Genomic DNA, 14,828 nt, shown 5'->3' with positions numbered 1-14,828 from the left:
GTAAAATTTATATAAACTATAATATATAACTTATATATAATTCTTTAAATATATGTATATAACGGATCAAATTGGATATTCGTTCCTATAAATATTGATATTTGTGATTTTTTTTTTACGGATATTGCATTTTAGTATTTGATTTGCTTCATAGAGTAACGGATATCTGGATTTTTCGATTCAAATCAAAACAGATAACGAATCGAGTCAAAATTTATGAATAATTTGTCCAACTCTATTCGTAAACAGTAAAAATAACGTAAAGAAGAACCATGCATGTGAGTTTTATATTAAAAAAAACGTAAAATACATAGTGTGAATATATTTATGTAGAGTTTGGCTGAGAAGTTCTCTACATGTGACATGTGTTCATTTTAGTGTGAATGCATTTATTACAATTCTTCTACACGTGACATATGTCCAGTTTAGTGTGAATGTATTTATTACAATGTTTTTCCTTTAATAATTGATTCCCGTTTCTGCTAAAATTTGTTTTTTGAAAAAAATAGAAATTTGGTTTTCTCTCATTTCCATTTCGTATTTGTATGATATTCGTCGCATTATAATTAATGTTGTCTGAGAGATTTTCAGTACGATAAGAAAGCCCAGTCCAAAACTAAATCTAACAAGTATTTTCATGCTCTCATAGCATACAACATGCTGTTTATTTACTTAAACATAGGGGTGATTAGTTGGACTTTATCTTCTTACTTTACTTTTTATCTATTTTTAAATCACTAAATTTTACCAATCATGTTATAGCTTTATTTTTAATAGTTAAAACCTAATTTAAATTCTTATAAACTTTTATCAATCATGCTTTAAATTTATTTTTAAAGTTATAGCAAAAAATTTAAAGCAAAATTTTTTTTGATGTATGTTAGGTAAAAAACCTAAAGCTTTCTTTTATAAGCTGTAGAATCTGTGAAATAAAAAAATTATCTATGATATCAAATAAATTAGATAATCATAATTAAAAACATCAAAAATATTTAATTCAATTTTGGGTGTTGTAAAAATTATTTAAATTATTTAAATAAAATATATATTATTTACATATCACATTTTAAATAACAATAAACTTTGACAATTTATAAAAAATATTAATATAAATTATTTAATTAATAAAAAATAATTATGTTATATATACATTACATATTTTATTTTATAATATCTACAGCCACAGCTACAACAAATTTAACTACAGCAAAAGTCTTTGCAAGAAAATCTACAGTAGCAACTTTACAGATACAACCAATTTACATACGGCTAAACTTTTACTGCTAAATTTTTAGAGCCACAATTGAACCAATCATCACCATAATCGTTCTATCATCTTGGATATGCGTTAAAGTATCTAGTATCTTAGTTGATAAACATGTTTGTAAATGTATAAAAAATTCTTTTGACAAATGTATATGTATAAAGTTTCCAATTGTTTTATATTTATGCATAATGCATATATGGTCATAGTCTCACAGCAAGAAAACATGGCATTTTTAATAGAAATCCGGATGAATTGCGTCAAAAAATTTCCGACAAAATACTGAAAAAACAGAATTATCAATTAAACAATATCCGGCGATAAATACTGACACGATTTAGCGAAGAAACAGTTTGTCAGTATATACAAAGTTTCGACTTATTTAAGAGAGAAAATATAATTCTTAATTTCTCAAAGAAAATGTTCATTTATTTGGAAATCTGTTTGACGAATTTCGGACGAATAATATGACCGTTTTATAGCCGTTTGAAAAATTAAATAAAACTGCGACAAATCTTGTTTCAAAATTGTCATTTTTGTCACGATTTCGTCCATTTTTTAGCAACTTTCATTTATAAATACAATTTCCTCCTATTCACAACAAGCACAAAAAAATATGGCTCCTCCTGACTATTTGAGAATAGTTCTGGATAGATAAACCTGTTATGGATCTGACGATAAATTTACTTATATAATAATATGCAAATGATATTAGTGAATTCATGACGGTGGCCCAACGACAACCAAAATATACAAATCCATAAGTTGAAATGTCTTTGCTCTTGTTGTAAGAATAATAGAAGTATTAAGAAGATTGGCGTTTGGAAGCATTTATATATAAATAGGTTTATGTTGGGTTATTAGATTTGATATATTTATGGAGAACCTTATTCTGGTAGTATTAGCAAACCTCATAATGTGGATAGGTTATAAGAACCTAGCATGGATGTTGATTATATGATGATGAAAAATTATGAATATAGAAAAAAATTACCTTCATTGGTTGAGGAAGAAGATAGACAGGAAGAACCCAATATAAAAGTAAGAAGATTTTTTTTATACGTTAGATGCAACGAAACAACTATTTATCATTTATAAGTAGATTGATGATCATAAAGGCATATTATAATTTGGTTGAAGACTGTGTGGATGCTATTCTTGATTTTTGGGAGGTCATCTACTTGAGAATCATCTTGCACCTAGTCCATATTATGAGGTTCAGAAACTTGTAGCTGTCTTGGGTTACCTTATCAGGTGATACATGTATGTATCGATAACTACAAGATTTACTGGAGAGCAGATGAAAACCAGAAGAAATGTAATTTTTGTCAGAAACCTCTTTATCAAGATACAAGTGGAAGAGCTCAAGTTCCATATAAACAGATGTGGTATTTGCTGTTGACGAAAAGGTTAAAGAGACTATATTTTTCAAAACGCACAACAGATCCAATGAGATGGCATGCAAAGCTCTCCACATGTGATGAGATTACACATCCTTGAGATGAAGAAGCGTGGAATCATTTTCAATAAAAAAAGCCAAAATTTGCGTAGGAGAGAAAAAGATCTACATTGGATTATGTACTAATGATTTTAACCTATTTAGAAAGCATGGAAAACAATATTTAACTAGTTGTTTTTCTACATCATGTTCAATAGTAAAATTTTAAAATTTATATTATATTTTAAATAAAATTTTATCATTATTTTAGATTTTATTATTTTTTTACTAATATTCAAATTATAGATTTTGATTTAATTGAACATAAAACTAAGATAAAATAAATACTTCTGCTCATTTTAAATTATTTTTAAGAACATATATGTATATATTTAAAATTATAATCTTAGATAGATTTTTATCTATTTATTTTGGATTAAATATATTAAATAAACTTGTATAAAATTTGTATAATTATAAAAAAATACAGCTAAATTGTTTTATTAAAATTTTTAGATATATAAAGAAGCTAATAATATTATGATTAAAAATTTCTAATTGTTTTTTATAAAATTAAAAATATTGAAAATATTTTTTAGCAATAATTGTATAATTATAAAAATAGAAATAAATATTATTTTAGAAATTATAAAATATTATATTTTTAATATCATATTTTAATTTATTTACTTTAATGATTAAGCTTCGTACACTGATTTCAAGATTGTTGAGCAGTTAAGGAATAAAGACGAGAGGATTGAAACTATAAAATTATAAAATATTATTATATTTATATTATTATATTTTAAATATCATATTTTAATTGATTTACTTTAATGATTAAGTGATTTACTTTAATGATTAAGCATTGTACACTGATTTCAAGATTGTGGAGCGGAATAAAGATGAGAGGATTGAAACTTTGGAGACTAAAATTGCTGCAATCTTTACTCAAATGGCGGAGACTCATGATGGATAACATGGAGCAATTGTTTCCCCATGAATTTTACTTTTTTTAGCTTTTAAAGCTTTTAAATGTTATTTATTTTCTAAAAAAAATTATATGTTTTCACTTTTAATTATGGTTGTTCAGTTTGGATGTTTAATTATAGAAATGTTAATTAAATTATATATTACTTTTAATTATATTATTAAAAATTATATTTGATTTTTCCAATGAATGTATCGGTAATTATTTTCGACGAGATACAGTTTGTCATAATATTTCTGACAAGATATATTTCATCGGTAATTCCCGACAAAATTTTGTTCGTCGAAAGACAACATTATTTTCGTCTGGATATTTTCCCGATGCAATTATTTTTTTAAGAAAGTTATACAGAGGAATTTCTAAGTGTGTGTTTCACGATAAGTTTTGTTCAAATTTCATCAAAAAATATGTCTATAGAAATTTGTTGGAAATTCCTCAAGATCATCAATGAATCTTTTTTGACGGATTTTTTCCAAGGAGATATTCCAAACGAAGCACTTTCGTTGGGAATTCATCAAATATGGTGTCCCCGATGAAATGTTGACAGATTTGTTGTAGGAATTTTTTTGCTTTTTATTGTTGTTGTATATCTCTTGTTATCGTGTTTATTTTTCGAGTTGGGCTATGATCTTTTCTTGCAGTAGTGTGTGTATGATCATTCTTATGCAATTTGGACATAAAATATCTACTTCTTGAGAAAAGTGAAGTCCAAATGGTTTGTACCTTTATTTTTATACTGATCGTTCGACAGAAAATTCGTAACGAAGACAGTGCACAATAATACAAAAATTAATGTGTTTGACAAAGTATATCTATATATACTAGATGATAACCCGCGCGCATGCGCAGAGTGAGTTCTTATATTAATGTTTGTTTACGAAATGATTTTAACATTTTGCAATACTACAATCTTTATCGATTATAAAATGATGAAAACAAATGTTGATCTCTTAAATATATCATCATTGTTGAAGAGTTAACGTATTACATCTCATTTTAATTATTTTTAAGATTTCATATACACAAAAGGAAATTAAGTTTTGTGGCTGACACAAATCACTAAAACCAAATAGGCAACATCTATTATATAATGACAAAAGGAGATTAGATTTTATGCTCTCAATTTGTTTACTATTGACTCTCCTTAAGTGATTTCATTTTCTATTGTTTCATTGATATGAGTTAAGTTTTTTTTTTAACTTCTTTTATGAATTCAGTGAATTACATAAGTGTCAACTAAAAAAATGGACATCTGTAAAAATTAGTTTTACTCCATATGCATATTTAAGAATCAAAATTTTTGAAAAAAATCACCGGCAAACTATATTAACATGTCAGTGTTCAAATCTAATATATTAAGCTGTTATAGAATATAAATGCAGACTCGAAATATAAATGTTTGTCTAGTATATATTCACCAGCTCGGTCTAAAAATCGTCTAATTAGAACAACAAAACAAATTACTTATTTCACCAGTTCGGATAATATCTGAATCCGAAAGGGTAATATCCGAACCCGAATGAATATCTGAAGATAACCAAACATAAGTATATTTAACTCTATATTTCTAGTTTATTTCTCTCATTTTATTCAAAATATTTATATTAATGATTCTTATTGCTCAAAATTAGATAATATATATAATTATGGACAAAATCATTTGCTACTTACTTAAAATACATATTAAGTTCTTGTTTGTTGCATTAACAAAAGTTTCATCTAAAATTTCAAAACAACAACTAAATTAGTGTCTTTCTATTTTTAAAGTTTTATCTCCAAACCTATTAATACTTTAATCTTTTAAAAATTAAAAAAACAGTTAAGTTAAAGTATATTTTAAATACAAAAATCTTAAACAATGAATAATTTATTTATTTTTTCTTCTAAATTTAAATATCCGAACCCGACCCAAAATATCTGAACCCGAACATAAAATACCCGAACCCGACTCGAAATGTAGACATACCCGAACGGGTCCTATACTTTTATACTGAAATATCCGATACAAACCCGAACGTGTATCCGAACGCCCACCCCTATGATATATGATTATTTGTATCTTGCTTGAACAAAAAAAAAGTTAAACCATTGATCACAAAATTTTTAATGTGGGACTTTTACTATTTTTAGTAATTTATAGTCGTTTTTAAAAATTCAAAATATAGCATATAAGAAAAAAATTAATTGTTTTTATTATATGCTTAATGTTATTGTTTACTTTCTTTTAATAGTATAAAACTAAACAAAAAAGAGAGAAGTTAGAATTTTTTTATCAAATATGTATTATTCATAATCATTAATTGTCATATATATATATGTTAACCATATTAGATAATTTCGTAGCTTTTATTTAAGGAAAGAAAAAATATTATTTTGTACACTATTAATTAATTTGATAATTAGTTAAATAAAAATCATAGTATATGTTTATATGGACCAACTTATTTTTCTAACTATTTTAAGAATCATTCTCGTGATGACACGTCGTTACGAAAACATGTTGTAATGCTCCAGAATTAATATATAGGGGGGATTGTTACACCAAACAATTGATATATGTTATACGGGCCCGACCTTAAAAAGCTTTAAAATAAATATGGGCCGAAATAATTATCAGGAAAATAGTATAGTTGTTTGTGATCAAACCCATGAATGGAAATTTATATACTAAATATAGCAGGCAGAATTGTCGGTTGTAGAATCGTCTATAAAATTTTTCATAGTTGTAATAGTATAATTATCAAGCGTTAAAAAAAAAAATCTGTTTTGCCAATTGAACTAATTAACTCTGTAAAAACAATTGGCGATATTTTATTTATTTTAAAAATGTCGGAAGCCGGTGCTTCGCCATCTTCCCCCAGTATCCGATAAAAAACATGTAGAACTTAAACATTGAAATATTTTCAATGTTGCGTGGTCATTGCTGTCATTAGGGTTTATAGCTATGAAGTTATGGAGAGAACAAATTTTTAAGGAAAATAAGAGGCCCATCTGTTTTCTTGAAAGATTAAAGGCCCCATTCATTGAGACTCAAAAGCATATATGCCCATTAGAGAAAAATGTGTAGATTCTAATATATTTAATGAAGAAAAACTACAGTGTGTTAAAAAAAAAAAGGGGTAGAAGGAGAAAATATCAATCAATCATTATACTACCTTGCAAAGTATAAAACGATCATTATATAAATTGCCACACAGAAAACTTCAACGCCGTTTCTCATTCTTAATCGCTCTCGATATAATCTCTCTTTCTCAATCAAGCAAGCAAACCTCCGGGCATCAATCAAAAGGTTCGTATCTGTGAATCGAGTTTATGGATTGATAAAACCTCGTTGTTAGCGTAGACATGTCGGCCATCGAAATCATGTTGCCCTAGTTTTGCTTAAGCTCGATTCGCCGATTCATGTTTTAGGGTTATAATTTTCAGTGTAGGTTTCACGAGTTATCCAAAGGAACAAGAATGTTTAATCGGCTATTCGGTAAACCCAAGGTGGAGACCAATACTCTCCACACATTAGACAAGCTTAATGAGGTATCTCTCCCCTCCCCCATTCCTCTGTTTTCAATGTCAAGATTTGGATTCTTTAGAACATAAGAGATTGAGATAACTATTCATTGGCTCCAAGACTATTGTTTCCGTGTCAATCTTCAACTTGAGGGTGGTTTATTTTCTTCTTTCAATGCTTATCTTCGGGTTACATGACTCAATTGTTGTTCCTCAGACACTTGAGATGCTGGAGAAGAAGGAGGGTGTTCTTCTCAAGAAGGCTGCTGGAGAGGTTGAGAGAGCCAAGGAATTCTCCAAGGCCAAGAACAAACGCGGTAACACTCTTAAATCTTTCTTGTGGGGATAAATATTCTATCTTGTTTAGTAGAAGATTCAAGAGAACTTAATATCTTGTTATTGGTGCAGCGGCTATACAATGTTTGAAAAGGAAGAGGTTATATGAGCAACAAGTTGAACAGCTTGGAAACTTCCAGCTCCGTATCCATGATCAAGTAACCCTTTTCCTCTTTTTTTTTTTTTATTAACTTTTGATGAAAGTTTGCTTACCACTTTAAGCGATGACTTGTTGTAAAACTACAGATGATTATGTTGGAGGGTGCCAAAGCAACAACTGAGACTGTAGATGCTTTGAGGACTGGTGCTGCTACTATGAAAGCTATGCAGAAAGCTACGTATGTGTTTTATATATACCCTAACCACCCCTTTTTTTTATTTACTTAAGCAGCGACTAAGTGTGCGCAATGTGTGTTTTGGCAGAAACATTGACGATGTTGACAAGACAATGGATGAGATCAATGAGCAAACAGATAACATGAAACAGATCCAGGACGCATTGTCCGCTCCATTTGGCTCTGCTGCTGATTTCGATGAGGTAAACTTTCCCCTTTATTCCCACGATCATCATACTCTTTAGAAACAAACAATCTCTTTGTCAGCTTTTCTCAGCATTGTCTTTTGATTGCAAAATTATAGGATGAATTGGAAGCAGAACTTGAAGAACTTGAAGGCTTGGAGCTAGAGGACCAACTTCTTCAGCCAGCAAGACCCGTTCATGAAGGAAAGCAACCTGCTCGTCCTCTACCTCAGAAGCAACAGTCCGCTCATGAAGATGAACTCGCTGCACTACAGGCTGAGATGGCACTCTAAGGTTACCTTATAAAAACAAACAACGGGTTCTGTTTACTGCATCGTAAGGGTTTGAGTGTGCATTATTTAAAAAAAAAAAGAAACAGAAATGAAAAATTGTTATGTACATTATACAAAGTATCCGAGTCAAATTGATCGGATAGATTATTTTATATACAATTTGACTTATAAGCTTTTATTTATTTATATTCTCTGAGTGTTTCCTTACATTTTCTTTTCACTCTTTGTTTACGCATTCTGTGCTAACTTCTTCTATTCTTGGTTACGACTTGTTGCCTTCCCTGTGCCATTTTTGACTTTGTTTAATACAAGTATATAACTAACTAACTACGTGCCTGATTCAGTCAATAAAACACTATGAATGATTATGTTTCAACTACTTATTCAATTTAACTCATTAACATGAAACCTTTATTGGCAAATGATGGGAACGTACCAATATGGCTGGGAAAAGAACATGGGTTTATCGTCACATTTATCAAAGATAGCTCAAACCGAGAGCATGAAAGGTGTTTTTATCAGGTATCCCTATTGTGTAAAAGGGTATAAAATGTAGTTGTTAGAAGACAAGAAGTGTGCGATTAACAGGAATAATGCAATGTTTTACAGAGGATTAAGTCTACAAGGATCTGCTTAGAGAGAAGATCAGAAGGTGAATCAGAAGAAGCACAAGAAGATTTGAGTAACCATCAGTTGCTCATGATAAAGAACGTAGATACATTACTAAACGTTCAAGAGACAATGAAGATGATGAGTCATTGGCTTTTGCTTTATCAGTAAAAAAGTGAAAGTAGTGTAAAAGTGAAGAAAGGTGAGTCTTTACTCCTTGATATTACTCTCTCAAGGTTTCATTACATCAAGGTATTACATATATAGCTGAGGTAATCTCTAGGGTTTTAGTCTCGTTCGTCGTTATCCTTCGAGTCCGTGAACCGGTTGTGAGTTGTGACAGGCTGTGCTTGTCCAGCTGTAGTTTGTTTTTGCTTTAGGGAATTTACTCTGTACTGACTTTGCTTTTGTCTTGTTCATAGGCTGAAGATAACCGTTGGAGCTCTTTAGTTGCAAGCTGAATTTTGGGCTTCCAGGTGGGCTTTGGCTGAGAGGTGGCAGTCGTGATGGGCATGTTTGGTGTAGCTGCTGATCGGCTTAGACCCTCGACACCAACTTTGCCTCAAAGAGATGAGAGAGCTTCATACGTAAGTGATTTCGTAATCTTTTAATGATTCGGAATGTGCTTGACTTCAAAAGCACCCAGAGCTGCTACTCGTTCCCCGACATAGTGATAGTCAAGAGCGAAGTGCTTTGTCTTGGCGTAGAAGGAGGGATTCGCTGAGAAAAGAACCGCAGATAAGTTTCATTTCTGAAAAGTCTCCAATGAACTTATATCTTCAGAGTATGACATGTACATCCCAATGAGTGCACATAGCTCTCAGCCTCTCAATGCGGATGGTCTGAATCTGTTTAACTCGTACACACTCTAAAACGATCACCACTATCCAATCTGACTCGCAAAACTTAAATAACTCTAATATCAATACAACGTAAGCCGCCGCACCCCTAATTCAAAAGCAACCCCACGAGTTTATAAATCAAGTATGCCTCCAAAATATTCAACATGCTCAAAAACCAGAATACGCGTAATGACAAACAACCAGCTATCATCTCATCTCCCAAATAAACTGCTATAACAAAACTCGTGGAGCCACGGCTAAAATTTTGGGTGGTGACAGAAACGTCACATGTCCTCTTACGAACAATCCCTGAGTAACGGCTGGCGGAACTAATAAAATCCAAGCAATATGTCTTTTACAATAACATGATCTATCCGCTGAACATCTAACGAAAGCACTGGTGGCCGGAGAATCGATAACTATGATTTTACTCATCGACATAAGAAAAAGACAAGTGATTTAGAATTTACGGAACATAAATGTGCTGTTTGATTTTTTATTTTAAAATTCCCAATTCCCATTTTTTTTGAAAATATTGAAAACCCAATCCTCTAATTGCCACCCCAAGTCAGGGCTGGGACGAAACCCACTATGATACCAAAACATAACCTATGTTTCTTCCTCTCTCGAGAACGGTGTGCCACCAACAACATGTCACAACATAGATCTCATAAGTCCATCTCCACTCACCATAAACCTAAATAAAATTCGAATGAAAACCGCCATGCAGCACCAGTCCGTCTAAATATCATCTAGACATTTGTTTTACCTGAAAAGGGGAAGAAAAAGGATGAGTAACAAGGGTGTCACTAAGTGAGGTATGAGATGTTAAATCCAAAATCCACTCGGACATAGCACTCTGTATATAAACAATCTAACCTAACATGAAACAAGCATGACACTTAAAGCGCCCAAACAACAAGCCAGGGTTCTAGTTACGAGATTAGTGTTTGCACACCCCGATAGAAGTCTCCCTCTAGTGCCCACGCACACCGTCCCTGGAATGCTTTATCGACCTCTTAGGCTGCGGCTCAACAGAACGACTCAAGCTGGCCGCAACATCCACAAAATCACAACCTAGCATAGAAATATTCGCTTCTCTATATCCGGCTAACTACTAAACTCGTCTCAGCAACCAAATATAAAATATGACTTTAAATAAGGCAAACAAAATATTATAAATCATGCAGATTATTATAATTAAATTATGCATATTCGAAGTCTTAACAAAATTACAAGAACAACTCTCACCTTAACCAAAATCTGAGACAAAGAATCAACCGAGAAGCAAAACAGGTTGCCTTGGGAAGCAAGGAAACTTCTTAGGGTTATGCCTTCCGCCTGGGTTGAGAAAGTGGCACATCCGGACCAATCGAAAACATAAAACATTATCACACAAAGGAAAAGAGGTGATTAGATTATGGTGTATACTCTATATAAACTTGACGTAAGAACCAATTACAAAGGTATACAACCCTAACCTTGGTTTAGCCTTGTTTTTAGCTTGACCAAAGAACACAATTTGGGATCCTCCGGTGACATGGGATGCATCTCCGGTGACGATCGTCACATGGGATACTTTTATAATGTGTTAGTATTGATAATTTGTTATTAAATCGTTACAGTACGTTATAGTTAATCAGTTATAAATATTTCGCAAATGTTACAGTACGTTATAGTTAACCAGTTATAAATATTTCGTAAATGCGTTATTTTTAACGTTATGCCAATGGTGCAAATAACTTAATAACAATAAAAATTGCACCCACCCATATTCGTAGATTCATGTAACCGCGTCCAGACGTTTCAACCAGTAAAGCTCTAATATAATAAAAATGAGGATAATTTAGCAAAAGAAGATTCTAATAATTAATTTAGCTAAAGAAGCCAATTCTGATACGTGTTTTTGTCTGGATATTAAACTATAATTTAGATGCAGTCATTCAAAAGTACAAGATGTGGTGATGACAAACAGCGAAAGAGACGTGAATCCTAATTACTGGTTATATAGATATCGGAAGAAAGAACAGAAAAAGCGACCGATCAAACATGGTGTGTGATGGTTCGCTGCTCGCCTCCCGACTGTCGTTAAGGCAAGCAAAAGCGACATCAACTAGTAAAATAACAATGACGAGTGGTTGATTATCATTGAATGTTGATAAAAAATTTCACATCATAGTTAGAGAAATAAATAATTAAAATATAAAGGATTAAAATCAATTTTTTATTGTTAACTAGGTGGTTGTCCGCGATTTCGCGGATATAAATATTTTATGAAAATTATATATTATGTTTATAATTTTATAATTTTGAATAATAATCATAACTATTAAAAATATCTTTTTTATTTTAAATAGATTGAAAATCAAAAGTTTTGGTATTGTATAATCTTAAAAGATTATTGACATATATTGTTAATTCTATGAATTTTATTATAAGTTTCCAAAAAGTCTTTTTATGACATAATTTTTGATTAATAAAAAAACCAAAGATTAATGAACAAAAAAGTTATTTTATAACACTTTCTATTTTCACATTATTTTTTCTACCACTTTATTTTATTTAGAAGTAAAATAGTTACAAATAATTAATTAACAATTATAATAATATGTAAACAACATGTATTTCGGCAAACATATAAAAAATTAAGTACCTAAAAGTATAAAATAACAAAGAATACAACAAACAAGTTTTAGCATCCTTCACTGATGTTTTATATATGTATCCTTTCTTTTTTCTATTACAAAATAAGCATGTCAATTTTATTATAATCAAAACTATATCAAAAGAGTCTTAACTCTAGTCTTGTATTAATATATTGTTCTTGTTTTTTAATTTATATTATAATAAACTTTTTCATTGATTAATATTGTTTTAAAAATTTACCATATAATTTTATTATAATCAAGGCTATAAGAATATATTAATAGAGTATATTAAATTTAGTCTTGTATTAGTATAATGTTCCAATTTTTCAATTTTATATTCTAATAAATATTTTTATTTATTGATATTATTTTAAAAGACTTACTATATATTTTTATGTTTTTAAATATACAAATACTTTAATCATTTTTGAAAGTAATAACTCAATTATACAATCAACATTTGTCACTGAAAAATGATTGAATGTTATTTAAATTGTATATTTGACTGTTTTGCATTCATTTGACACATTTTTATATATATAGTGAGTATAACAAAATATTATTACGTTTAGGTTAATTAGTTTTCTGTAATCTATAATTTATTGTATCCACTATTAATATAAATATGTTAAAATAGTTTATATAATTATTTCTATCATACCATATGTATTAAAATGTATATTTTAAATTTCTATAATGTAATATATGTATTTAATTGTTTCTATAAACAAATTATGTTAATTCTTCTTTCTTTAAAATATTTAATTGTTTGTATGGTAATATAGATTAGATTAGGTAGTTATAGGATTAGTTCCTTTTTAAAGCTTTAATTAAATAAAAAAAATTTAAATACCAACAACCAATCAGATTAAAAAAATTAATTCTAAACTTCACCTATGAATGACACCTAAGCAAAAGTCACTTAAGTGACTTTTCAATTAATATATACAGTATAACCTCTTTAAATTAATACTCTATAAATTAATATACACTAAAAATCTCTATAAAATAATATAATTTTATAGACACAAATCGAGTTTTTGGTTCAATTAGTACATCGATAAATTAATATCTCCATAAATTAATAAAAAAATTATAGTTTTGGCGTAGTCCCAACATTCTTAATTTATAAAGGTTTCAGTGTAGTAGGATTAATTTTAAACTGAAAACCCATAAACCCAATTTAATATAGTATAGAACCTTCCGATATTAGATCACTAGGGGGATGTCCGCGCTTCGCGCGGAATATTGTTTTATTATTGCTAAGAGCATGTTTTTTTGGATAATGTAATTTTGTTGTCGTTTTTATTTGTTAAGAGCATTACTTGGTATTTTTAGTGTGTTTTGTAGTAGTAGGTGATATATTAATATATTTTGTGTTTGTTTTTTTGAATAATTTGTTTTTGTTTGTATAGTACTTGTTAGTAGTGAAATGAGCCTCTAACGTAAAAGAATATTGAATTTCAATAACTTTGTATCTACGCATTTGTTGATTATAAGATTAACGGTTTCAGCGTCGAAATTGTATTTTATTTTATTTTATTTTTTTGAAAATTATAACTATGTTTTATGCCCTCTCCCCATATTTTGACCTTGAGCTGTCACCGTCTATGTATTTCGTTACCTTTCTGGTGTGCGATTGTTCTCACCATCACCGGAAAAAGATTCACCTCTTTCTCTTATTCTTCCTTGCCTTCTTCACATGTGAGATTATATGGTATTTGTTGTAGATCAGGTTTATGAGTTTTCAGTTGTTCGGTTGATTCTCACGGCATTGTAGGCTGTTCCAGTCAATATTGACAGGTCTTCTTCTTCCTTAGATTTCAGCTGATGTTTGGAACTGCGTCTCTTTGGTTGGGCCAGAGTTTAGTCGTCTTTGATGTTGTATTCATCGTTGTTGGCTTACCGTCAATAGTGTCTCTGTTCGTCTTGGTTTTCAAGATCTATTTTTCGGTGTTCTGATTTATATGTTCTCTTTTATATCTCGAGGATGGCTCCATAGTTTGCTGATTTCATTTCGTCTCCCTTTCCCTCTCTATTCTCGCATCTCTTTGCAGCTTTCATCGCATCTCTGGTGGCTCTCCCTTTCACCATGTTTGCCACTTCAGGTTTGGATAATGCTTTCGTTCGTGTATGCTATGTGGGCTTGGAAGGTTATTTATGGTCTCAAGTTTAGTCTCTGATTTCTCAGTGGTTGTATTTCATTCTCCTTCTCTCAAGTTGTTTCTTTTCTTTCTATATTTCTCTTGGTATAGGTGAGCGGAGTTAGTCTCTTGAAGCTTTGGTCCCTTCTATCCAGAGCTTTATGGTTTTGCACTTGCATGGCCATCTTGTATGTTCTTGTTTAGTTTGTGAGGTGTTTCTTACCTTTTAGCTACTGGTT

General features: G+C 30.2%; 1 protein-coding gene across 2 annotated transcripts; it reads left to right on the top strand.

Moving 5' to 3' along the window:
- The first annotated feature begins 6,811 nt into the window (after nucleotides 1–6,811).
- Nucleotides 6,812–8,555, top strand: LOC106445382 (vacuolar protein sorting-associated protein 32 homolog 1). Of its 2 annotated transcripts, none has more exons than XM_013886925.3 (7): nucleotides 6,812–6,982; nucleotides 7,120–7,224; nucleotides 7,415–7,514; nucleotides 7,606–7,691; nucleotides 7,780–7,871; nucleotides 7,957–8,071; nucleotides 8,173–8,555. In XM_013886925.3, exons 2-7 carry the CDS (start codon nucleotides 7,153–7,155, stop codon nucleotides 8,344–8,346), a joined length of 639 nt encoding a protein of 212 aa, XP_013742379.1. In that variant the 5' UTR covers nucleotides 6,812–6,982; nucleotides 7,120–7,152; the 3' UTR covers nucleotides 8,347–8,555. The 2 variants fall into 2 exon arrangements, with proteins under 2 accessions (XP_013742379.1, XP_022564877.1); XM_022709156.2 differs by having other exon boundaries at nucleotides 6,827–6,979; nucleotides 7,118–7,224.
- Nucleotides 8,556–14,828: the final 6,273 nt, after the last annotated feature.

The sequence above is a fragment of the Brassica napus genome, chromosome C9 (genome assembly GCF_020379485.1).
Source record: "Brassica napus cultivar Da-Ae chromosome C9, Da-Ae, whole genome shotgun sequence".
NCBI lineage: Eukaryota > Viridiplantae > Streptophyta > Magnoliopsida > Brassicales > Brassicaceae > Brassica > Brassica napus.
This window is presented reverse-complemented; position numbering and strand designations above follow the sequence as displayed.

Excerpts from the sequence above, each read along its gene's own strand:
- LOC106445382 (XM_013886925.3), top strand. The coding sequence starts at position 7,153 with ATGTTTAATCGGCTATTCGGTAAACCCAAGGTGGAGACCAATACTCTC. Across the intron at positions 7,692-7,779 it reads AGCTCCGTATCCATGATCAA|ATGATTATGTTGGAGGGTGC; the intron begins GTAACCCTTTTC and ends GTAAAACTACAG. Across the intron at positions 7,872-7,956 it reads AAAGCTATGCAGAAAGCTAC|AAACATTGACGATGTTGACA; the intron begins GTATGTGTTTTA and ends GTGTTTTGGCAG.